Below are 26,275 nucleotides of genomic sequence, written 5' to 3' on the forward strand. Positions count from 1 at the left end.
CTCCCAGCTTCTTATTGATATTTTCCCTGAAAGCTTCCCATAAAGTCAATGGGAAAAGCGGCAGAAAGTTGGAAATTATTCCCACTCCTGCTGCTTTTTTGCCCATCCTTCATCATTCTGCGGATTTGCTCAGCTATATAAAATTTCTAAAATTTTCACTATATAAAAACAGTGAAGCAATTGAATGATGACTCAATGGGTTATGGGTTGTCTAGTACGGTTGGTAAAAGCTGACAATATCTTGATGGCACATAATCAATCAATCAACCAACCAACCAATCAATCACAGTACCATTTATTAAATACTTGAACTAGACTACCGAAGGAAAACAAAATGTTCTGGGGAGGAAAAAAAGCTCTATCTGCATATTCCCAATGTAAACATCATGTAGCACATTCTGATTTCTCAGACCACTGATTTGCACAAGTGCCCCTAGAATCTTTACCCAACCTTTCCAGCTTGGTGGCCCATCCTAGTGGGAGGGGAGGCATGAGAGTGGCAGCCACGCACACAGCTCCATTTGTGTGAGAATAGAACTTCGCAAGTGAGGGGAGTATACTCGCTAATTAAAACTCAACTTGCGTGAGTGGCAAGCACTTATATGCGAAGCTCCATTTGCGTGAGCAGAGGACACTTAAGTGGAGGGCGTTTGTGCTTGCATATGAAGTTTTGCTCACACTTGCCCATCTCTCCCGAGGCTCAGTTTCACCAGGCTGTGGCATGGGGGTTGTGGACCCCTGCTCTAGGAGACAAAATAAAAACATACAATAACTTTATAAACCAGTAACTTCATGATAAAATGGAAATCTCCCCAAACCAGTGACTGAATACATGCAGCTAGGAAAGAAAGGAGGCAGCTCATACCATGATTTAGGATATGAGGCCAATAAACACTGTTCGAAGAAAAATGGATTCCTACTCCTACAAGTTACCTATTATTATATTTTTTTCTTTTTTAAAGTCAGCTAAAGGCCATAGTATAGCTATTTACTATAACCAAAAATAATGAATATTGCCTGCATATAACAGATGCAAATATAGGCAGTCATAATATAATTTATAGTGTTTTCATATGCTGTAGTATCTAAGCATTAACCCTTCTTTTACAGGAAACTGATGAAATTAAACACGAAGTTTGTATGTCCCATTCTGGTAAATCAATAGTGAATTACATTAAACAATATGAAATTAGCTTTCAGTTATTATCAAATGAGGTTAATTCATCACCAACAAAATGGTCAGATAACATTTAATAAGCATTGTTATTGGAGATGAAACAGCATAGTATTTGTATTTATAAAAGTATTGGAGATCAAATAGGTTTGGCATCCTATTAAACTGATCCCCAAGACTAGCCATTAAATGTTCTGAATACACGTACACACACACAAATAAATCCTTGGCATTTATTCCAGTACAAGTATTCCTTGACTTACAACCACAATTGAGCCCAAAATTTTGATCATGTGACCATGGGGTTGCTGCAACAATTATAAGTGTGAAAAATAGTCAAAAGTCACTTTTTACAGTGTCATGGTAACTTTGAATGGTCACTAAATGAACTATTACAAGTCAAGGACTACCTGTATACTGACTCTATTAGGAATGAGGAACTTATGGAGCATAGGAAGTGATCAAAAGAACACTAAAAAGAAATCTACAACGGATTTCCAGCAATGGGTTGTTGTATGTATTGTTTATCAATCTTTAAACTGCAAAGTTTCCAAGGATTTTCTTCCCTTTTGGGGAGAGAGGAGTATGCTTATTTGTTTGGAAGTGCATCCTGTAATACTGTTGTATACATCTATATCTTTTAATTAATTTTCGTAATTCACAAAAATAGAACGTATATAAATGGCAACTGGAATTTCCGTTCTTTTTTCAGTCAAAATTTGTATAATGTTTAGCTCAAAAATAATAAAAAATGAATCAGCTCTTTTCACATTAGGAGTTCAACAACTTCAATACTCCATTTCTAAAATATCACCATGAGCTTTTCCTGGTATCAGCAAACCAGGTGGAACATATCCTAAATCTATGTAATGGAAGTCTCCACCTTGTTAATTAATCAGTTTGAGAAAAGTTCCTCTTTCCAAATAGGGAAGTTGGGTGCTCCTTCCTGTTTGGTGACTGTACATGCTCATCATTCAATTTTGAATGAAATTATTGATAGACTTTTCTCCTTCAACTAATAAGACATTAAGAAATTCTTAGTTCAAAACATTTGAAGGCACCAGATTGTTTACCTTCACATTATACCATGTAGCAAAGTCTACTGGAAAACATTTGACTTGAAACTCTAATTCTATCTTTCACAATATACAACAGATGACATAAATTATAATATTCCTATTATGTGATGACTTAATCTACAGGTAATCCTTGACTTACTATGGAAACTGGGACTGGAATTTCCATTGCTAAGTAATGTAGTCGTAAAACATGACATAACATGACTGTATCACTTAGTGATGGTAATCACAGCACTCCTAGTTGCCTCTGTTAATCAAATCCCACTAGCCATTAGGCAAAGACCCATCTCAAACTTCAGTTTTTCCACTGCTTCCCCTTCAACTCCCCACAACCACATATTCTCTACTTCTGTCCTTTTTGATGCCCTTCACCCTGCCTTGTGGAGCAACCCCAGAACTGTGCAGTTGTTTGCAGTTCAAAGGCTTCCTGGAATGCCACAGCTCTGAGATTACAAGACGCCCTAGACACAATCCAGCATGATGCCAGAATTGCCCGACCTCAGCCCAATATCACGGCATAAAGCTGCAGCCCAGCAATGTAATGCCATGGCTTCCCCAGCCTAGCAAAGTAAAGAAAACCTACACACTCCAGCCCAACAGTGCAAAGCCCCAGGCACCCCTGCCCAGTAGTACAAAGCTCCAGCCATTCCAGGAAGCCCTAGCCATCTCAGCTCAGCAGTGTGGTAGAGATACAGCCAGCCCAGCAATGCCATTCCATCCCATCTACACAGCATAAAGCCCAGTTATTCCCACTACCCTTCACTCCACAGCCCTGTTACCCTGCCTCAGTTGACCTTGGTCGTGTTCTTGATCCTTCTGCTGACAAGGCATGCCTACCTTGGCTCTTTTTGAGGGAGCTGTTGACCATGTGAGGCCTTTTTTCAGAGGTCTCACAAGGAAACCGCAAAATGCAATCTTGGGGAGAAGGCCTCATGTGCCCATCAATTGCCTTGCAAAGGGCCAGGGCGACCAACTTGGTAACAGTAGCAGCAAAAACATGGGTAGGGTGGTGGACAGGAGAATCAAAAGGACAGAGATGGGACACAGAGGGTGGAAGGAGTTGGAAGCATACCCACAGTTTTAAGTGTGGGCAGGGTGCCAAGTACCAAAATGTTGATCGAATAACCGCATGGATGCTGCAACAGCCATAAAGTGCTGCCATAACCTTTGAACAGTCATTGAAGGAATTGCCATAACTCAAGGAGTACCTGTTTTTAAATTCAAATTAGATCTGATACAATTACAATTACTGTATCACTTCTGATATCTGACTGGCCTTAAGTAATTGAACTAAAATTTTAAAGCAGTAAGGCAGCCTCACATTGTTCTAACTTAATTTATATTACCACAGGCACTCTGTGCCATAAGAGGTTTTATTCCATCCTACAACAAATTCTGCCAAGCAAGCAAAATCTTTATGAATGCTGACAATTCTTTAAGACTGTGCTTATTATAATAATGACATAATGTTGAAATGACTTGTAGGTAATAGTACTATTACTAGTCTGGTAAACCACAAATAATACAACAGTCTTCACACAAGCATACGCAAAATGAATCTTGAGGAGGAAAAAATCCTTAAAGAAATGAAAACTATTCAACCAAACCAATATTTAGTTAAATAAAAATTATAATAACAAGAACGAACTTATTGTTTGGTTGTAAAAATAGGTCTACATCAAAATCAAATCTGGAGGCTATAACAAATTAAAGAAAGCAAGATGACAAAAGCTACATCTTGCTGTTATAAGAAGTTTGGACTGGAAGCAGGCTTCAGTCTTGTAATATTAATGGTAAGAATGGACTTAATCCTAAACCCCTGATTACATTTGCTTGTGAAAGTATGGCTTGGCCAAGGCGCATTCCATTAGTAATGTGTTCTGCTAGGTCAAAAAAGTTTTGCCGAGAGCCTGGCAAAAACAACTGATTGTGAGGCCAGTACCACCAACATTACAGCAAGCTATGGCACTAATATTTTGGATCTTCAGCTGTATCAGTTGACAAAAAATTAAAATAGCCATAAAAATTAAGGTGCCATAATTTTTCTACAATTGCAACTAATCAGCAACAAATTTGGGGTTGGGGGCAACTCATGTTTTCACCATATGATATCCCTGAAACTCACAGAATAGTTCAGCCTCTTGCATGCAAAATAACATTGAACAGCATGAATTATTAATATAGTATCTGGGAAAACTTGATATTGTACTCCATTTACAACTCCAACTCACTAGAACTGAAAATTCTATTTCTAGTTTCTTATTTATTTATTTATTTATTTATTTATTTATTTATCGGTCGTATGGCAAAGACATGGACTTATAGTAGTTCAAATGTTAATGTCCAGTCCACCCAGACATTCAAGGACAGGGTAGTCTATGTTGAAAAAATCAGACATTGGGCCAGTGTAAGCTCTTGATGGACATTTGGACACAATGTGATGGATATTTTGTCGAGGAGCACCACAGTCACACTGAGGTAGAGACAAGACTCCAGTTTCAAATGTTTATGCCTGATAAAGAAAAGGAGCAAATTATTTCATTTGTGGAATTTGATTCCATTTACCTCACATAAAAAGTCTATTACTTAATATTTTTAATAAGTTTTAAAAAGTTCTCTTTGATCTAAGTCATACATGGTCATCGAAGTCCACAAAACAAATGGGATCCTTTCTTAAATAACAGATTTGGTGGTCCTCCTGATCTCATAACTTCTTCTTGAACAGCACATGGAACTTGTGATCAGGAGGATCTTCATACAATTACATCTGGTGTACAGTGTCAATAACTTTGACCATTCATGGAGAACAGGCAATGATCAGGATTACTTATGCTCTAGTCACCCTGTGGTGACTAGAACTTCTGAACTTCACTCTACATGGGGCTGCCATTGAAAAACATATGGAAGCTTCAACTGGTATAGCACATAGTGATCCAGTAGTTACAAGCATACCCAAATTTGTCCATGTGACACTACATTACTATTATGGTTGCCAGTATATTTCCAGGTGTGATTCAGGTGCTGATTGTCATATAAATCTTCATGTCTCAGAACCTTGCTACCTTTGCTCTAGGCTGAATTGGTTTGTCCAGTAATAGCTGGGCTGCGTCTGCCTATTTAATTAGAATGGAGAAAGAAAGCCTGTTAGGATTCCTTCTCTCAGGGAATAGCATTTTCGAGGCCTTGTGATGAAGCCTTTTCAATGATGGTCCCTCTTCCGTGGAATAACTTTTCCCTGGATATCTTGATCATCCTTTCCTTGTCAGGCTTCCGAAAATAGTATTCAAGGACAATGAGGATTGATAACCTCCTCCCCCCCAATGCTGAAGTTACAGGATATTTGCTGTTTAAATTATTATAATTTTGTTTGTAATGTTGTTGTTGCCTGATGTAAGCTGCTCAAAGCAACTTGGAACTGAGCTGCATGCAAGCTGTTGTAAATAAATAAATCTGCCAAAAGAATTGTTCAGATTTATGCAGCATACCACCCTAAGTGCTGTTGCATAAACTCTTTGATTATGCTTTTTAGCGGCATTCACTTTGCAAAATTCAGCATTTGCCCTCATAAGAATTCTGTAAGGTCAATAACTATTATTTGCCCCTTTTCTCTTAAAATGAAAAATTGAAAGTAAAAGACTGCATAACTTTAAACAAGTCAGGACACCTACTTTCAAAGAGTTGTATCTTCTATCTACATTGCAACACTTTCTTTTCAGGACTAACCACATACCTCACATCTCTTTTGCTTTTAACTCAGTACTTGGTAGCACTATTTCTCACAATCATCACTATGGATCGTGACACATATCTAAATTTAACATGAGGATATGTTAGTACTGAGCAAGTCTAAAATGTCAATTACCCTGTTTATTTTGAAATACGTTTTAACGTTAATAACCTCTTTACATTCACCCACTTAATCAAAATGCCTAGTCATGTCACTAGAATGCAGTAAAACCAGGTATACAAAATCCCCAATTTTGGTTCATTGATAAAAGCATGATTGTGTTTGCTACAATTATAACATACTTTGTAAGCAGCCTACGTTTTGTAAACACTGGTCACTGAAATCACAAAACGGGTGCAGAGGATTAAAGAGATAATCTGTTAACGTCACCCATGCCTTCATCTCCATCTCTTTTGGGGGTGTTTTGAATTAAGAATGAAGGGACTGTTTTTGAAAAAAGGAGTAGGGGTCCGTGCGTGATTTACGTTCACAAGACAGGACTGTAAATATGAGTGTGACCCGAGTCGTGTGTGTATATATATACATACATACACACACACGCAACGATCCGGCTCACACTCATATTTGGTCCTGTCTTATAGGCCGCGAAACTCCCTGAGGTGCCCAGCCGGCTTCGACATTCCTGCAGTTCCGGCAATAACACCGGGACGGACTCAGCGCGAGAATAACTGTCAAGGCGAAGGTCCCACGCTGGCAGAGGCAGGGGGTTCATATCTAGGACCGACCGGGCGAGGAGGAGACGGGAGCCCTCCTCCTCTCCCAACTCTCTTGACAGGCCCGAGCCAGGCGGGCGCCATGCTAGAAACCAAAATGGCTGCCCCGGGGAAGGCAGCCCAACCCGAAGAGCACCGAGGGGGACGTGCCGAGTGACGCCCGCCGCGCCACGCCACGCCTCGCCGGACCCACCACACGCAGGTACCTTCTCCTCCGCGCCCACCTTTTCCCCGCATCGTCGGCAAAGTCCCTGCCGTCAGCCTTAGAGCCGGGCCGGGCTCAACTCAGCCCGTCTCTCTCTCTCTCACTCTCTCTCTCATTGTGTCCCTCTCGCCTGCCCGCAACCCGGCTTCATCTTACCTGAAGCTCGGCTCTTTCCACCTCCCAGTGAGCGCGCTCCATCTCGAAGCGGGCCCACTCGTGCTGGATGTAGTGTAGGATTCCCGGGATAGTGTAATGCTGGGGCCGGGACAGCTCCGATCCGCTCCCGGGCCCCGCCGCTTCCTGAACCGCCGCCGGACCTTGAGACTGCTGCTGGGACGGCAGACTCCCGCCACCGCCGCTGTTAGACCCCGCGCAGCCCTGGTTCAGCAGCTGGGAATTAACGTTGCCTCCGATGGGCGGCAGCGGCTGCTGTTGAGGTCGCGGGGTAGCCCCCGCCATGATCCCTCCTCCGGCGCCGGGATGTTCGTCCATTGTCTGTGAGGAGTCCTCCCCTCTTCCTCTTCCCGCCTAGTGTGTCCGGCTGAATCCTCAGCGGTGCTCTCGGGGAGGGGGGAGTGTCCGGCCCAGGGAGGAAGTCCCAGCGGCGTAGAGGAGCACCCGGGTGTCAGAGTCCAGCTATACCCGAGCCGCATCTATCACGGTTGCCGCCGGCCGCCATTACAGCCTCCGCTCCATCATCCACCGGCCAGATTCACTCACCCACCCAAGGGGAGGGAGGGGGGTACGCCGAGCATGCTGGGTAACAGCAACCGCCTTACTCTGCCCCCCCCGCCGCCGCCGCCGCCGCCGCCTTACTCTGCGCATGCGCTCGTGTCTCAAAAAAAGTCCTGGGCTAGGAGACGGAGGAGGTTTCCTGCGCTTTTGGTGGCTTCTGATTTATATTCTGCGTTTCCTCCCTTCACTCGCAGCCTCACTTGGCTTTTCTCGGATAGCAACATATTCAGAAGGAAAATCAGGAGGGCTTCCGCTCTCTAAACGCCGCGCGCCTTCTTCTTTAGCTGCTGCTTGACTTATTTGTACAATGACTCTTTTGAGGCAGGGCATAGAAATCCCTTTTTCAAACGCACGTAGAGGGGAAGCAGAGGATTACAGTTAAGGAGATGTGGATGGGTGGGTTTTCTTGTATAAAATCCTAGGCATATTTAATAATGATATATTACCTTAATTTGATTTATAGCCCTTTCAAGAATATTAGTTTGATAGTTATCTCCCATATGGGACAGGGTAGTCCTCAACTTTTGACCGCGATTGAAGCCAAAATTGATGTCCTTAAGTGAGAAATTTTTTAAGTGAGTTTTGCCCCATTTTACAACTTTTCTTGCCCCATTTGTTAAGTGAATCACTGAAGTTGTTAAATTAGTAACAAGATTATTAAGTGAATCTGGCTTCCCATTGTCTTTGCTTATCAGAAGTTTGCAAAAGGATCACATGACTCCAGGACACTGCAACCATCATAAATATGAACCAGGTGTCAAGTATCCAAATGTAAATCAAGTGACTATAGAGATGCTACAGCGGTCATAAGTTGAAAATGGCCATAAGTCACTTTTTTCAGTACTGTTGAATGGTCACTAAAAGAACTGTTGTAAGTCAGGGACTACCTGTATTGTAATTGGCTGCATTAAGAGACATTTGTGTGAAAGGTCGCATAATTAATTAATGGTAGAGGTGAAATCTGAATTAACTTTTTTGTCATTTAGATTCATTGTCATATTCTGCTACAGTACTGTTAAACTGAGGTGCAAAGTTATTCAGTCCTGGTGAATTTAAACTGCAAATTCAGTAATGAATGAATTCAGGCTTAATGAATTCAGTAAAAATGACTGGAATGTTAGTAGATATAAATTTAATTAAACTTTAGTCATTAAGTTGTTGGGTTAAGACTGAAGTGTCATGCCCCTGTCAGAATCTGTTTTGGAGGGGGAGGCCAAGCAGCTGACAGGGAGTGGGAATGTGGCTCCCTTGACTGTGGAAGAAACTGGGGAAGGGCAAAGTCTGGCTGGGGAGAGCAGGGGAGAGATAGAGCAAGGGAAAGGGAATTCAGAAGAAGACCCAGGCCCACCACCTCTTCATCCTAGGGCACGCAGGGAGGAATGGAGAAGGGAGTAATGTGAATTGCATGGCTAACGGGGGAGGAAAGGGCCCTGATTCCCTTCATTAGCTGTAGCTGGGAACACAGCAAGTTGTTGGGAGCAAAGCATATCTGGTTTCATCAAGGCTTATCCTGGCATCTTCCCAACTGTGTGTGTTTTGTTGTGATTTCACATCTGCAATTCCTTCTCCTGCCCTGTCAAGTTAATTACTGCAGCATGGTTTCTTTGGATTTTTAGTTACAGTTTGTATGTACTTTGTTTTTGGACTGAATTTCCTCCACTTAAAAACTGTTCCTGGGAAGTTTTTCTCTGGCCGAAGGTAACCTGGACAATGGGGACAAAGTTGGAGATAATAAAGGGACTCTTCTTGCTTATTTGACTGTCATGCCCCGGGTCATCACAAAAGATACTTGGGATGGTCCCTCTCAGCATTGGAAGCCATGGGAGTAGATCATTCACTTCTCAGCACAACATTTATGTGTTTATTTAGATAATTTATATTGTTGCCTATTTTATACTAGTAGTTTTGGGTGGCCGATACAGTTCATTTTTTAGAAATAAAATCAATATAAAATGAAACAAAATTCAATTAAAAATAATGATAATGATGATGATACAATAATCAAGGGACCTCACAAGAATGCACAGTGCCAAAAAACACATATTGGGCTCCATTAATATTCTGGCACTAACACCAATGAAAAGTCAGATCTTCACAGTCTTATGGAAGTCTAACAGGTTTGGTTTGGGACCATCTGGATTTTATAGTCAAGGGTGTTCAAAGGACAGGTGCAGCAACAGAGAAGTCATACCAGTTTTAAAAATTTCCTCATTTGTTACAAAGAGGAGAGAGTACTTATTATACTATCTTGAACTTCTGAAAAAAAAAAAGGAAGGATACAAATCTAGAAACTGGAAAAGTGAGCTCTGTTTCTTTCATAGGCACAGAAGCCAGGAGGATGATTTGAATGAGACGCTCCTTCTGAGCCCAACTACATATATACAGTTGTGGGCAAAATAGGAGGAAGGGGTAGAGGTAGTCCTCAACTTACAACCACAATTGAGCCCAACATTTTTGTTCCTAAGGGAGACATTAGTTAAGTAAATTTGCCCCATTTTACGACCTTTTTTGCCACAGTTGTTAAGTGAATCACTGCAGTTGGTAAATCAGGAACATGGCTGTTTAATGAATCTGGCTTCCCTATTGACTTTGCTTGCCCCGAAGGCCACAAAAGGGGATCACATGCCCTCAGGACACTGCAAAGGTCATAAATGTGAGTCAGTAGCCAAGCATCTGAATTTGGATCACCTGACTATGGGGATGCCACAACGATTGTTTGAAAAAACTGTCATAAGTCACTTTTTTCAATGTTGTAACTCAGAATGGTCCTTCCATGAGGTGGTGTAAGTCGAGGGCTACCTGTATTATGTATATTGCCTTGAGTTGTACAAATAAAGACGAGATAACGAAATCTCAACAAATAAATGTAACAGTCATTTGAATATGTTATAAAAAATGTTTTCCCACTTTAGGATGAAATTTTCCTTGTTCAGGAAACTATGGCAGAAGAAGCCAAGAACAAAAGTATTTCTGGTACAATTCTGACTATATTTAATTCTTCCTTATCTCACTCTTCCACAAAATGGGAAAGTAGAAAGAATAAAAGGTTGTGAACTCACATTGGTGTTTTATAACAACTGCATAGAAGTTCTTTGTTTGCTTCATTGCACAGTACCTCATTTCAGAAAGCAAGTACTGATTTCTCAGTGTATAGTCTCCCACTGTGGCTGTTCATTCACTGTTGCTTTGAGTCACTGATGATGGATTGGGCCAGCAACAGATTCTTAGCATTGCAGTTTCATTCCTCATATGTCTACAGCTGACCAGCTTGGGTGGATGGGGAGGCTTCCTCACTCATCACATGCACAGCACATATACCCTGCTCTAGGATATAAGCATGCTTTGGTTTCGACACTGGAGTTGTTATTATTATACATCCAAAATAGAAGGACAGCAAATAGAAATTGGAGAATGAGCTTAGTATCAAGTTACTGTGATGAATATTAAATTATATTAAGAGATGATAACCTCTCTCTGGATAAATATGTAGAGGTTCTCAGGCAATCTCTAGAGATCAACTATGGGAAATCCATAATATTTAAAATAAAATTAGTTAAAGCTGTAGTGAACAGCTTCTTTATGTTTTGATAGTCTATTCAGTCATCTTTGTAACCCATATATAAGCTGTAAGCTACATACAGGAACATTTTAAACTTCTGACTGATTATGCGACTGACAATAATAGATCTTTATAACTTTTTGCTGTTGTAGCTTCTACTTATAGCCCTTATATAAAATTAAGCTTCCTCTGACCCAAAGTCAAAATCAGGACCTCCATTTCCAAAGTTTGCCTTTTTCCTTAATTATCTGAGTATGAATGCATCATTGATGCTACTAATTAAAGGCAAGCTATCCCAAAATAAAAATTTATGTAACAGTTTCCTAGTCTATTTTTTAAAATAATTGTTAAAATTTTAAAAATCAGAAATCAAATATGAAAAAAACCAGAAATTATCCAAAACACTGGAATGTAGCAGTTTATCAATGTTGTCCTGGTTCTCAGTTAAAGATGTCCAATCCCTTGTTAAATCAATATTGAGCTAACACTTCTGAGAATCATACCTTCTAGTTTTACTTTGCAGATAACAATGTATGTTCTTTCTACAATCCAAAAATCTCCAGTCAAGCCCATTGTCACCAAGAAGTAATCTGTACATAATGAAGGAACTGATGAAACTTTCCATGGCATGAGGGGAATCAACCTAGACTACCAATATAGGTGAACCCATTAGGGATGCTGCTATGCATCTGAAAGTATGGTACAGTAGCAACAGCAACTTATCCCCAAGGCCCAGTTTCAGAAATACAGTTTCATATTAGGCCACCTGTGGAACAGCCACTTCCTTACTACCAGGTCTTTGTGGTATACAACAGCCATTCCATCTCCCCACCACAGAATTGTGACCAATGCATTACCGGAAAGAAGTTGAATAGATCTCAGGGTAGGATAGTCCTCATTTCTCATCTAGCCAAATTTTGGAAATATAGTCACTTCATTTCACATAACGAAGCTTTCAGTGCATGATGTGATGAGACGTTTTGTTTTCAGCCAACTTCTGGCAGAGCCTGATGCTAATTAGAGCCGAGAGTGACTGACTGGCCCTAGGTTAGCCAGCTGGCTTCTGTGCCTAAGGGAGGATTAGAATCTGGCTCCCCTGCTTTAGTTCAGCATCTTAACCACTACACCGCACTGGCTCTCAAAAGCAAAACTTCAACAAAGTACTAATTCAAACTGACAGGTAGCAGATTTCAAAGAAAGCAAAGAATTGCTTCATAACAGATAATTAACTGGTCAGATCTATTTCTATAGGATGTTGCAATGGTTATTAGCATCAATGGCCTTAAAAAGGATTAAGTAAAAAATTAGACGGCTAGATATACTTGTTAATAACAGGAGAAAGAACTGCAGCATTGTGTTTAAAGACTATATACAATCTCAATTCAAAATAAAGTCTTAATTAGTGAGTTATCCAGTAGCTATGCTCTCAGAAGCTAATACTGTGTAATGGTTGAGGGAAAGACAAGCATCCAATGTTCACATGTGCTCTTTATTTTTGGTTTTCATGTTTCCTTAACCAGTCTTTCTGCTGAAAACAGATTTTAGAGTAAGCATTTCAGATTGATTTAACTTCCCATTTGCCCGAGATTGTGAGTAGTAGTTTTCAATAAATATCAATCCTGCTAAGTTTTTGAATGGCTTTAACATTTATTTTTAGTTTTAATGATAAAAGGGTCATGCCTGAGTGCATTAGTATCCTTCATGGAAGAATGTCATTGGTAGAGGCTTTAATTTCCATTTAATCCCTGCAAGTTGCAGATAGTCTTCAACATCAACCATCATTGCAAATAAGTCTTATGATCAGTTTTAGAATAAAATAATAAAAAATAGAGTCAATTTGTAGAATAAGATCCCTTTTTTTCATATAAACTAATTTTCATGATTACTTATTGGCATTATTATACATACTTTTAAATCTCTCAGAAACTACATTTATCTGGTTGGTACATAAGTCAGTTGTTACAAGATTCTACTGTATCCTGAAACTTTTTCTTGTAGAAGCCTAAATAATCTACTATATCCTGAACTTTTTCATTATAGAATCCTAAATAATATACGTGAACTTCTCAGTTTCTTTCCCATCAATGCAACTGACCTTTTCCAGATTTTCTTAGCTTTAAAGAAGCTGAGAATGATCAGCATTCTCAGATCATTCTAGTGGAGCTGTGAATTGTTCCATTCCCTGTTTATTTCCTTTTTGACACACATAACGTTAATCTAATTTTCAGTTATTGCAACATCTGATTCAACAGTGTTAAATATTCATGCTCTGAAATTGGATCCTTATACAAACATCAAAAAATGATTTTATGATTTTTTTTTTAAAAAAAAACTTAGGTAATTAAAATTATCTATTTGTTAAAATTATAATCAAGTTCAGATCTTTAATCACTTTATAGCCCCGATCTCTTTAATGATTACTGGGTTGCATCAAAAGTAAGCTAATCCCATTTCAGCCATTTTTTCTGCTTACAATTAGGCAAAAGGAAACTTAATACAATGGATTGTAGTTAAGTTAAATTAAAAATATGTCCAAATAGAGAAATAGCTTATTAGGCTTTGCCAATGATAAGGATTTAAGGGAAACAGTTTAAGGAAAAAAATGTTTTTTTCTGCCCTGAATTTTATGTTGGAAATCTTCAAATTTTGAGTTGTCTCCCTCTCCTTAACTTCTTTTAATTTTCTTTCTGTATGTTAAAAGGGCATTTTGGGGATGAGGAAACAATTGTGGAGTTTTTATAGGTACCTCAAGAGCTGTCACCTTATAAGTTCATCTTGTTTTACAATTTTCATCCCTGTTTATTTTGTATTTCTCTTGATAATATTTTTTTCTAGGAGAAACTTATTAAGATTTTCAAAGGAATTAATAGCACCTCCTCTTCTGAGAGACAATTATGATTTTCTCAGACACCCTGTCAGCCCTACTTCTTAGAGGGAGAGGCTGTGAATTAATAGTAAAATAGCTAGTATTTTTATGTCAAAGGTCCCAGTTAAATTTCCTGGTATGTTCAAGTGTTGATAAATTCCAGTCAGAAACCCTGGAGATTTGTTTGGTATTTCAGCAACATTGATGTTGATATTGATGGTCTAACACCCCTTAAGATAGATTCCTATGATTCAATGAAATAATGTGAGGAAAGAAAAGGGCTAAGTAAATGAATGGTAGGCCACACTTGTCAAAATATCTTGTATGCATATGTATGTCATATTAACTATGAATCAGTTCTATCTCTACTGTTATTTCAGAATTACCAACTATTCTTAGCAATTTAGCTTCCAAAACTGCAATATAGTTGCAAATAGAAATAAGTGAATGTCATTATTCCAGATTCATTTATTACAATATTGCATTTTTTTTAAATGTACTTTTAAAAAATATTAACAAACTGTCTTTTTGCAGTTACTTAAAATCACAGCTTTTCCTAGGGATTAATTAGGCAGAAGGTAACTAACATTAAACAAACCTTTGTAATATCTAAAACATTATTTCTGTTTCTTTGCACATAGTTTCTAAGCTTGTATTAATCAGCCTCTTCTCTTGATACGTCATGTCAAAATCTATTTGCAATTATTACAACCACTTCTTATATTTTAAGTGTTTGTTACTGTTGTTCTACTTGGGGATGCCAACTATATTGTCAGATTTGGAGGACAGAGGACTTCCTGTACTCATTGAATATCTGGTAAGGATACATTCAGATAGACAGCTATTTTAATGTGATTGCTCCAGTCCATGAGACCACACAAAGCATGCCAGCAGAAATTAGCTTTGCTTCGATTGGCCTGTCTCGTCTCTGTTCAGTAACAATCCAGTGAGCGCTACTGTCCTAACAGTGTGCTTTGTCTTCTGTTCAGCCATGTCTGATTCTTAGAGACTGCCTGAATAAGTCCCTGCAAGGTGGGTTGTTGGTTTTTTTGCACTTTTTCAAGTATGCCATTGACTCCTTCTTGGGGTGAGGGAATGTGACCTCCCAAAGTCACTAAGCTCGGTTTGTGCCCAAAGCAGAACTGGAACTCATTTCCTTTCCTGGTTTCTATACCTTATACCTTACACCAAAATACCTCTCCCTAACTATCCATTGCAAGGCAAATTAAGGTACAACATAGGTTTCCCAACTAGTGAGAAAAATAACCATTGATCAAAGGGATAAGAGCTTAGGCCTGGGTGAAGGGTCATGTTTAGATATATGGCAGGGATGGCGAGTTCTGACAGAATCTTTACAATTTGGTTTTGCGAGACCCTAGCTATTTTTTTCCTCTAGCAATATCAAGAACTCTAAAAAGGTTGTACGTTAGTATCTCATGGACTGTTCAAAAATGTTCTGGACTATCACTTTCTTAGTGCAGTGGTATACCGTTTTCTCTAAGAATTAAGCCCTGCTCTAGCAATACCAGGATCATTAAAAATTGTGAAGTAGAGCTGTCCTGGTCTATCTGGTCTAACATAGCTTCACCATGTTCACTAAAGAAAACACGGAGGGAGATTCTGGTCTATTGTCTTTTCTAGTGAGGTTAGTCTTGCTGTTGCTCACTTGTGTCATGTCATGCCATGTCAGCAACCAAAATGCAAGGAAGATGGAAGGGAGTTAATAATGACCTAAAAGTAAGGGGCATGATCACAGCAACTAAAACCAGCCAGTAGAAGATGGCCATATTCCAGCCCTGCTATCATCACTACAGTTGTTGTGCCTGAAGTCTCACATCTGTGCCTGAAGCTGCAAATATAAGACTTGTGTTAGGAGAAGGTAGAAAATTTTACTTCCACACTGATCAAAAAAAAAATTATGTTACCTTTGCTTATCTATGGACTATGGATGACAGGAGAAATAAATCATGCAAGCGTATGCATAACAGTAAACAAGGCATCTTTAAGATGAAATGAATAGGACATTCAGATTTCTCTAACCAAGTTCATAATTAAATTTTGCATTTAGAACAAGAACTATGCCTGCATGTGTAGATAAGAGGAGCATCGTTAGTTTGCATAGTGGCAGTGTTTCATAGAAATAAGGTTCCAATGAAGAAATCCAGTATCCATCAGAATTAGGCAAAGGGTAGAGAATAAAAAACTTCTGGCAGTGCAGCACATTATGGTGAGTATAGTTTCTATGACTTACGAAGTTGTAGGAAAAATATAGGAATGATTGTTTTCCACTATCCTACTATACTTTTACATTAGAAGTACAACATATTACTCCTATGATCTTAGAACTTATTATTGTAGCTGCCCATTATGCAGATCAGTGTGCAAATATACTCACAAAAAATTGCAGGGACTTATCCAGGCAATTGCCAGGAGTCAATATTGACTTGAAGGCACACACACAGACAGAAGAAATGTGTACTTCTTTTGCAACTTCAATACTTGATTGTATGCAACAGTATTTTGTTTCCAGTTCTTCATGGAAGAGCATGGGTCCACAGTTTGTGCAGTACCTTTTGATGGCCAGTGAGAATTAACTTTTTTTACAACCCTATCTTGGCATTAGCCACCAACAATTTACTGCATTTGATCAGACTGGAGTTATATCAAATGAAATAAACAAGAACAAGAATTCATTATAAAGCAGAAGTTTCTCTGGTCCAGTACAAATCACTGGCATGATGAAACTGATTTTACCTTATGCTAGTCAGATTTAATCCTGAAGAAAACAATTTGAAAAATAGCACATTCCTGAGACATAGATTGTATTTTTAAATGTAGAGATATATAGTTATACAAATAAGCACTGATTCATTAGTTTGTGAAAAATTCAAGCAACTCTGCTTGCACAATGAGACTTCCTCTCCTTTACCCTTTGCTTCCTTCAATAATCTGAACACACCCAAAACCATTTCAGAAATTTCACCAAATTTCTGGAGCAAATTTTGGATCCAATGGGGAAACAGAAATGTGTTTTAGCAAAGTGTGAATTCCACTGTAATCATACTGTTGGATACAGCTTCACTTAAAAAAACAACCCTCCCATTTCTACTGTAGAAGGGCAAGTTGTAACATCAGAAATTAGGCTCTGAAATTTGCAGAACCTGTAAAGCCAGTTTGACAGGAAAAGGTGGTGGAACAGGAAAATTTGAGCATGTATTTATGTAATTCAACATGCGGTTGTGTAGAATGAACAATAACAACAACTCTACAGTATTATTCTCTGGTCTTGGAAAATTTAACTTCTTTATTGGAAATATACACCAGAATTCTTGGGGTGATTAGGGGTGGTGGGTGGATAATATCTTCATATGTAATGGAACCCATATTTATTTAAAGCGAATGTTTTTTTAATGTGAATTAACATTTGCTATGCTCCCACATAGTATACAGATAATCAGATAAAGGGTGCCAAAATGTCAGAATGAAAATATATGGGACTTACTCAAGATTCAATACTTACTATAGCTAAAAATTTATAAAGATGTAAGTAGTGTTTCACTTTTACATACCAGACAGATTTCTAGCTTTGCTTTATTGTATTTTTATATTCCTTTATACATTGATAGTTGTGAGATTCTCCTCACATAATGCAGAGAAGGAAACAAACATTCAGACTCATAGGTAAAAAAGAGTATATTCCACTTGAAAGGGTATATGTCTAGTAAAACAATATTTGGAAATAGCTGTCTGGAAAATAACATTTTCTATACAAATCAAATCTTTATATATGTAGCAACTTCCCAGATTTATGGAATTCAACTTCTCAATTCTTTGCACTGGCAACGTTACTAGAGAATTCTGGCAATAGATGCTCACAGATAGAAAATGCCCAATTTCATCCTGTGAAAATGTTGATTCCACTGTAGCAAGTACAACAGGCCAGGGGATTGGACATTGTTACAGTAAAAACCTCCAAATGAACATTTGTCTCCATAGAATCTGGAGGGTTATGTTGTATGTATAATGAGAAAATGCAGGTGTATAAACGACTGTTGCATATAAGAATTGATTTTGAGTCTAGAGATGAAGTACAAGCTTTTTTAAAAAAACAGAAGAAGAGATTTATTTACTTACATTATTCAAATTTATACAGCTGCCTATCTATAGAAAGTGTATCTAGGTAGTGTACAAAGCCCAGTAAAATCAATAAATAAGAAAATCATTCGTTAAAACCATTATATAATTATTTAAAAGAATTAAAAATTATAAAAGCAAAGCTAGTCCATAATAAAGGGCCAAACTAGACCATTGGACCAGGCTGTGTGTACATAAAGCACTAAACCCTAAATCATGATTTACAAATCATAATTCTAAGCGAAAGCCAAAGAAATCATAGTATGATTTACCGTAGTATGGTTTGTAAATCATGATTTATGGAGTAGCATATACAAATGCATTCCAAGAATTCTGAGTGTAGAAGAATAGCATTTCTCAATCTTGACAGCTTTAAGAGATGTGGATTTCAACTCCCAGAATTTCTCAGCCACATGTTCAAACCACTTAAAGCTACCAAGATTGAGAAATACTGGTTTAAGGTGTAAGCTTCTAGTTTAAGGAAAGGAAGAGAGAAGGCAATGCATAAGGTGGTTGGACAGGATGAAACTAATTACTAGAATGCTGTTTGAAAAGTTATCAATTATAACTAAAATAAAATGATAAAGATTTGTCCAGAAAGTAACAATGGATTGACCTGATGGTCCATAATAACTATCCATAAGATTGTTTATAGCTGCTGATTAATACGGCATTTTTTTCATAGCTCTGCATTGACTGATTCAACTGTCTCTAAATGTTGATTAGAATAGGACTCTACCAGTCAGGGAATCTGAGTTCTGGAGCGTTCATTCCTTACATACCAGAGATTGCTCATGATAAAATTACTTAGGTTGTGGTCAGCAGTGTAAACAATACATCTTATTCCCTGGCTAACATCTTTAACCCTTGCTTAACTGATTTTCTAGGACAAAATTGGACTTTTAAAATCAAGCTGGGTAAAGTGTATCTCCCTGAAAAGCAAAAAAAGGTCATCCTTTGGAGTCTTCCAGATAAATCTGCAAAAAGGAATAAAACTGGATAGACACAAGAAAAAATACATTCTCAGTTGTGATGCCCCATTTGTAGAAACATTCTTCTTCTCCTCCTCCTCCTTCTTTTTTTAAAAGTTTTTTATTAATTTTGACAACAAACATTGACAAATACAAACAAAAAACATTGAATAAAACCACCTTTCCATTGTACAGTGTGTCGGTTGGTACATATCTTTTGTGCACAGTATCAACAGTCTTTCCCTTCTAAATTTAAATTTAAATTCATATTATATGAATCAATTATGCATATTTTATTATATTATTGTTAACTCCTTATTAGACTATAATTATAAATTCACGTCATCCTTTATGAGCAAATCTCAACTTTTACAAAACCTAGTTCATAATATCATTCATTTAATTGTAATCCGTTATAACATATCCTTACTTTATCTTATCTTTACTATTATGTTGTATTTATATTATAGTATATTTTATTTCCCTATTTTCTTATCTAGCCATTGATAAAATAAATCCCAAATTTTATAATATTCTTTATCTTCTTGCTCTCTAATTGCTAATGTCAATTTACTCATTTCTGCACATTCCATTATTTTCTTAATCACCTCCTCTTCTATCGGAATTTTTTCACTTTTCCAATTTTTGGCAAATATAATTCTAGATGCTGTTAAAACATTTATAATCAAATATGTCAGTTCTCTATTATATCCTTCAGGTAAGATACCCAATAAAAAAAACCTATGGTTTCAAATCTATATGCTGTTTTGTCATTTTTTCCAGTCATGTATGAGTTTTAGTCCAGTATCTCTTGGCTTCCACACACATCTACTACATGTGATAGTATGATCCAGGCATCTGATGACACTTCCAACATTTCTCTGATTCGTTCTTGAACATCTTTGCTATTCTTGCCAGGGGTAGATGCTATCAGTAAAACATCTTATACAAATTCTCTTTATATGCTGTTGACATTGTTATTTTATAGTTTCGAGACCATAATTTCTGCCTTCTTTCTAAATCTATCCCATATCCAAATTTTTCCCCAAGCAATCATTGTTTCTTTCACCTGTTCTTCTAATTTTACTCCAAATAAATATCCATACAATTTTTTAATCATCTTCTCATCAGTACCTGTCAAAATTCCATCTAATTCGGTAAGTTCATTATAAAATCCTTCTTACGATCTTTATCATATCTAGAATGTTTTTGCACATATGAATACCAATTCATCTTTATTTCTTGTTCCTCTAGTTCTTGTTTAGATTTGAGTTCACCCTCTTCATTTAATATTTCACCATATCTTACTGTATGTTTCATTTTATAAACAATTGGATATGCAAATGCCTCTGTAGTTGATAACCAGACTGGTATTTTCATGTAATATTGTTTCCTTATTTTCTCCCATATTAATAATAAAGCATTATGAATATAGTGTCTCCTAAAATACCTGTGTGTTTTACTTTCCTTATACCATAAAAAAGCATGCCATCCCAATAATAGGTCATGACCTTCTAATGTTAACAATCTAGTATTCCTTAAGACTATCCATTCTTTCACCCACATTAGTGTTGCCGCCTGGTAATATAATTCCCAATTGGGTAGACTTCTTATTCTGGCACCTGGTAACAATTCTGATAACAATTTTAGTTTGATTCTTGCCTTCTTTCCCTGCCATATATACTTCAGTATTATTTTATTTAAATCCTCAAAATATTATTTCCCTAGTTTAATTGGAATTGTCTGAAACAAATATAAAATCCTGGGTAATATATTCATCTTAATGTAGATATTCTCCCTATTAAAGATCATTATAAATTTTCCCATTTTTTCAAGTCTGTTGCAATCTGTTTGAGTTTATAATAATTATCTTCTTTGAGTGTTCCACATCTTGCTGTTAACTGTAGTCCCAGATACGCTTATAACTTGTATTCCTCTTTTTTATTTTCATTCCCTTTATTTCATTATCATCTCTAATATTTCTATTTAATACTTCCAGAGTCAAAACAAACAACAGAGGCGACAGTGGGCATCCTTGCCCACTTCCTTTTTTAATATTAATATTATCTGTTAAATCTCCATTTATCATTACTTTGGCAGATTGCTTATAATATATTGCTTCTATAGTTTTAGTAAATTTTTCACCAAAACCCATTTGTTCCATTTGTAATATCATAAACTGCCAATTTACGTTATCAAAGGCTTTTTGCGCATCTAAAAATACCAAGGCCATGCTTCTCAGGATGTGTTTCATAATATTCCAAAGTATTCAAAATTATTCTCATATTGTCTTTGATTTGCCTCTTTGGCAGAAATCCATTTTGATCAGCATGTATAAAATTGTTCAAATATCTCTTAAATCTTTCTGCCATTATTGAGGTGAAAATTTTATAATCTGAGTTCAGCAGGAAAATAGGTCTGTAATTTTTAATTTGTTGTAGGTCAGTCCTCATTTGATATGAGAGTAATATAAGCCTCTGTCCATGAGTTGGGTATTCTTCTTCTTCTTGTGCCATATCTGTCATCGGATGTTGGCGATCCTATTTTTATCAACAACCACACAAAAAAGTGCTGCTGAGTTTTGTCCAAACCAGTCCCTTAGATTTTGAAGATTTTCTTCTGCTTGGACCTTGTTTGCCTTCAATCTTTCCTTGGAGTAATGTAAAAACATTAGAGAGATCTAACTTTTACCCAATTTTCTTTTACCCAATCCAGGTTTTGAAATTAACATGCTAATATTTTGTATTGTGAATCTGTTTTTAATCTTAGTTTTACCTACAATATTTATTTTTCAGTAATATGTGAATTAATTGATTTGTGCAATATATTTTTATCTGGTAAGAGTCCTGATTCAAATTCTGCATGCTCCTAATGATTAATTCCAGTTTAGTGTCAGAAACCTGATGTTGTCTCATCCCTTTCTTACCTTCAGTGTGAGCTGGGTGATGACTCTAACAGATAAAGCTCCCAGTAGATTAGACCTAGGTAAGCATATATGTTCCATTACCCCAAAGTAGAAATTGGATAAAAGTGCCATTGAAAGCACTTAGAGAGATATTTTCAGATCATTTCAAGAGCTGGCCTAAATTTTCTTCATGTCAGTAATTTGTTGAAAGCTAGTATGACTTTATATTCCAGAGTCTCAAACACCTTATCCAAGCAGTAGCTTAGTACTGCCCCTTTTTCGTCATCTCTGGCATTCATATGAAATAGCCCTAGAACTGAATTTGGATTTGTTCATTGATGAATTTAAAGGACAAATTAAAAACTATGGGAAGATGCCATAGAATTGTCAAAAATTAACTCCCTTTGCCATTTATGTTTAAGAAATCTATATTAAGTGCAAGCCAGAGGTGGTATTCAACAGGTTCTGACCAGTTCTGGAGAACCGGTAACGGAAATTTTGAGTAGTTTGAAATACCACCTCTGACTGGCCCTGCCCCAGCTATACTTTGCCTCTGGGTCTTCTTTTGTTGCCCTGCACAGGAGAACCGAGCTGGAAAGCAGGTTAATGGGATGGGGAGGGAATAGGGATTTTACCTTCCCCTGGAGTGAGATGTGAATGGAGATTTTGAAGTATCCTTCCCCTGCCATGCCCACCAAGCTACGCCCATCAAGCTAAGCTATGCACACCACAGAACTGGTAGTAAAAAAAATTGAATCTCACCACTGATGCAAGCATCTTTTACTTACAAGTAATATGGTCATTTCTTTGTGCCCTTGCAACCATCTGTGCCTCAATTATATTGATAGTTATTTTCAAAAACCTCCTATTGAGCAATCAAACTGGGATAACAATAAAGGAGAAGTCTTCCAGGGAGGCCATGGTGAGCTAAATGTGCCTGTCAAAGTGGGACAGCAGTCATGATACAGATCAATGGCTATATGCAGGATCCCGCCTGCCAAAGCTTTCTGGAGGAAGGAGAGATTGTGAGATTGTCTGCATGCATTCCAATCAGCCATTCCTCGTACGTAGACTGTAGGAACCTGGTTTTTGCAGTCACTTTATGAATTGAGTGGCTGGAAATTGAGAGATTCCGTCTAAACCTTTAGAGTCAAAAAACTCAACTGAGTTCCATTTCTTAATCACCTTTGGAATTGTTCTGCCTGCTTTTGAAATATTAAGAACCTTCATAATGACAAGTTTTTTATTGTATTCACTGGATGTGTTTCCATCTCCTTACTGAAAAAAGTTTTAAATATGACTTTAAGGAGTCAAAAATATTATTTTTGGAATAAATAGCAAAAAAGAGTTTATAGCATTGATTCTGGAAGTTTAAAAATAGATGAAGAGCCCAGATCGATTTTGGAATACAAACACTGAAATTAATTTTAAAATCCTTCTTGTGGAATCTGTCATTTCTTGGTTCTTTAGGGAGAAAACATGATAGAATGGTACTTTGAAAGTTGATGCTAGAGGGGCCTAAAAATAATTAAATGCTACAATTAAAGAGAAGAATACTTCAATTTAATTGTTAACAAAGAATGTAGTAGAATGAGACTGAAATTGATTTGAATGTGTATTTAAGTATGAAAAGTTATAAAAATAATATGAATAAAGATGACATGCCAGGCATACAAATGAAACTGTCTTGTGTCATAATACTTAAAGACAACATACAAAAATCAAACTATAACAGTGGTTTGGATAATCTTTTTCATGAATGTACAAAAGAGATCTGTTAAAAATTTGAAGGATTTTCTGAGAAGGGACAAAGAAAAAATAAAAACAAATTAAATTTTAGGACATTATTTGAAGGATTAAAAACTAAGATAGTAAAAAGTTCAGGGAAGGGATATAGAGTTGATCAAGGTTAAAATAGATATAGATAGGTTATATATCTGATAACCCTTAATAGTCTGTTGCTGTTAAGGAATGAATGATATAGCATTTGGATTTTGTTTATAGTTAAGACATGAGATATGGGAAGAAGAGAGCATTTGTAATATTTAAGAGATGGTGATAATTTACTAAAATTGTTTATACCGATGATGAAGAGGAAGGATGCTTTATATACTTTTTTTCTTTTCCACACTTTCTGCTTTTTCTTTTTAATATTATTTTTGTAGTGTATATTCATTTTTACTTTCTCTGATTAATCTTTAATAAAATTATTTCTAATAATTCTTATTTCTAGTCCTTCAATTTTCTGTAGAATACTAATCTTTCATAGTAACGTTGATGATGCAATTTGTTCCCTGAGCTTCTTAGCCATATCTCTTTGCTGGCAATCTACTGAAAGAAAAAGGTCCCATGTTGGAAATTTCTGACAGTGCTGATAAATCTTTCTGATTTCTCTTTCAAGCATTTTACCTTGTGAAGATATTTACACTGAAGCACAAGGCATGATCAAATTTTTCCTGATGGTGAATAAACAAGGCCAAACAAGGCTTTCTCGTTATTATGAATACATAGACCTTCATAAGCGGACAGTTCTGGAAGCTGAAGTAATCAAACAGTGCCTTTCTCGTGCAAAGGAACAAGTATGTAACTGTGACATTTCATGCATCTGATGAATTGGACCAGAGTTTCAGAATGTTACAAATATTAATGTAGTTTTTATAGCATTACAATTTATATATATTTTTTCATTGTCTTTAGCCGATGTTTGCAGGCAAAACTTTATGTAATTGAGCCACACCTCTGCTTGTTTGGCTTTATTTATACATACAAAATGTGTCAAACACTATAATTAGGAAAATCAGAAACCATTCATTAACAAGGTATATAGCTTGCAAAGATATTTAGACCAGAGCACAAGCCATGATCAGATTAGTCCTGATTTATGTCTTAGAGGTATGCATACAGTAAGAATGAATGATCTATTTAGAGACAGATACAAATAATTGTTATTAAATGATTCAAAAATTTATATGTCTTTTGAGTTTTAATTATTTTATCAAATATGAAAGAGAAGTGATCAACATTTTGTTCATATTTATGTAAAAAATGAGGGTGGTTTTTTTTTACTGACATAATGCAGGAAGGGAATAATCCAAGTGTCTTATTGAACTTCATTGTATCCTTTTCAAATCATTTTCTATACCAGAGTTTGAATATAAGGTGTGGCCTCTGATATATGATTTGACCGAAGTCACTCACCACACTGAATAATTCTGTAGTTCATTTGATTTTATATTAGCATGTTGTGCTAATATAAATTATATATTATTGTGATGAAATAAGAAATAGGACCAATTATTATTGCTAATGTACATCTATAAATCTAGATATTTTATATCAATTTACATCTTTTACTTTGTTTCCCTTTAGTGCTCCTTTCTTGAATACAAAGATTTTAAGTTGGTCTATAGACAGTATGCTGCTCTTTTCATAGTAGTTGGAATCAATGAAACAGAGGTATGTTCTGACTTTCTTAATTATAGATATAGATATGCCCTGAAGACCCTTTTTACATCAAAAGATACTTATTGATACTTTTTTTGTCCTGATGTTCATATGTCATCCAATACTTCTGCTTCTAATCACTACATAAATGCTGGGCAGGAAACTTTGGGAGCTGCCCCCTAATGAACACAAGGATATGGTTGCAATGCTATGATATCACCAGAGGAATGAAATAGAAATATTTTGGTCTTTTTTATATATATTTGGTGAGATGTATGGGTTTCAAAGGTGGCAAGCCCTGCAGTGATTTAGTCTACTTATTTCTCATTGGTTTCGAGCTTGCTTTGAAACCAGGGATGGGATCCGACTGGTATAACTATTGGTTCTGTCGCTCTGTGTCACGTGCAATTCGCGTGAGTCGCGTGAGTGTAATTTACGACTTGCTGAGCTGCCTGGTCAGCTGAGAAGTGCTGCGTGCAAGTGTGCAACGGTTGAAAAAGCACTTTTTTCCTGCTTTTTCAACCACAGCTGTGTCACGCAAACCAGCTGCGGTTGAAAACGCAGGAAATAAAAGTCAGGTAAGAGCCCGGGCAGGCGGGTGGGCCAAAACAGCAGCAGACATAGAACCGGTTCTATGTATGCTCTCTGTTTGCTGCTTTTCATAGCAACCGGTTCTACAGAAGTGGACAGAACTGGTAGAATCCCACCCCTGCTTGAAACTGCACACCAACTTTTTCTGTTT

At 37.1% G+C, this 26,275-nt stretch overlaps 2 protein-coding genes across 5 annotated transcripts in view; one reads left to right on the forward strand and one right to left on the reverse strand.

Moving 5' to 3' along the window:
- STRN3 (striatin 3) overlaps positions 1–7,847 on the reverse strand; it is a 40,999-nt gene extending 33,152 nt beyond the window's left edge. For 3 of the 4 annotated variants that reach the window (XM_026664525.2, XM_087951796.1, XM_026664524.2), the window contains exon 1: positions 7,076–7,721. In XM_026664525.2, coding sequence (XP_026520310.1) covers positions 7,076–7,411 — 336 coding nt within the window. In that variant the 5' untranslated portion in view covers positions 7,412–7,721. Of the gene's footprint in view, positions 1–7,075 lie in introns of all 4 variants that reach the window. The other variant, XM_087951797.1, reaches the window with a different exon arrangement.
- Positions 6,779–26,275, forward strand: part of AP4S1 (adaptor related protein complex 4 subunit sigma 1) — a 30,924-nt gene continuing 11,427 nt past the window's right edge. Inside the window, exons 1-3 of the mRNA XM_026664526.2 lie at positions 6,779–6,916; positions 24,491–24,668; positions 25,459–25,545. Coding sequence (XP_026520311.1) covers positions 24,531–24,668; positions 25,459–25,545 — 225 coding nt within the window. The 5' untranslated portion in view covers positions 6,779–6,916; positions 24,491–24,530. The remainder of the gene's footprint in view (positions 6,917–24,490; positions 24,669–25,458; positions 25,546–26,275) is intronic.

This window comes from Notechis scutatus, chromosome 1 (genome assembly GCF_049901735.1).
Source record: "Notechis scutatus isolate UNSWTSFEM ecotype Mainland chromosome 1, rNotScu1.2, whole genome shotgun sequence".
In the NCBI taxonomy this organism is placed as follows: domain Eukaryota; kingdom Metazoa; phylum Chordata; class Lepidosauria; order Squamata; family Elapidae; genus Notechis; species Notechis scutatus.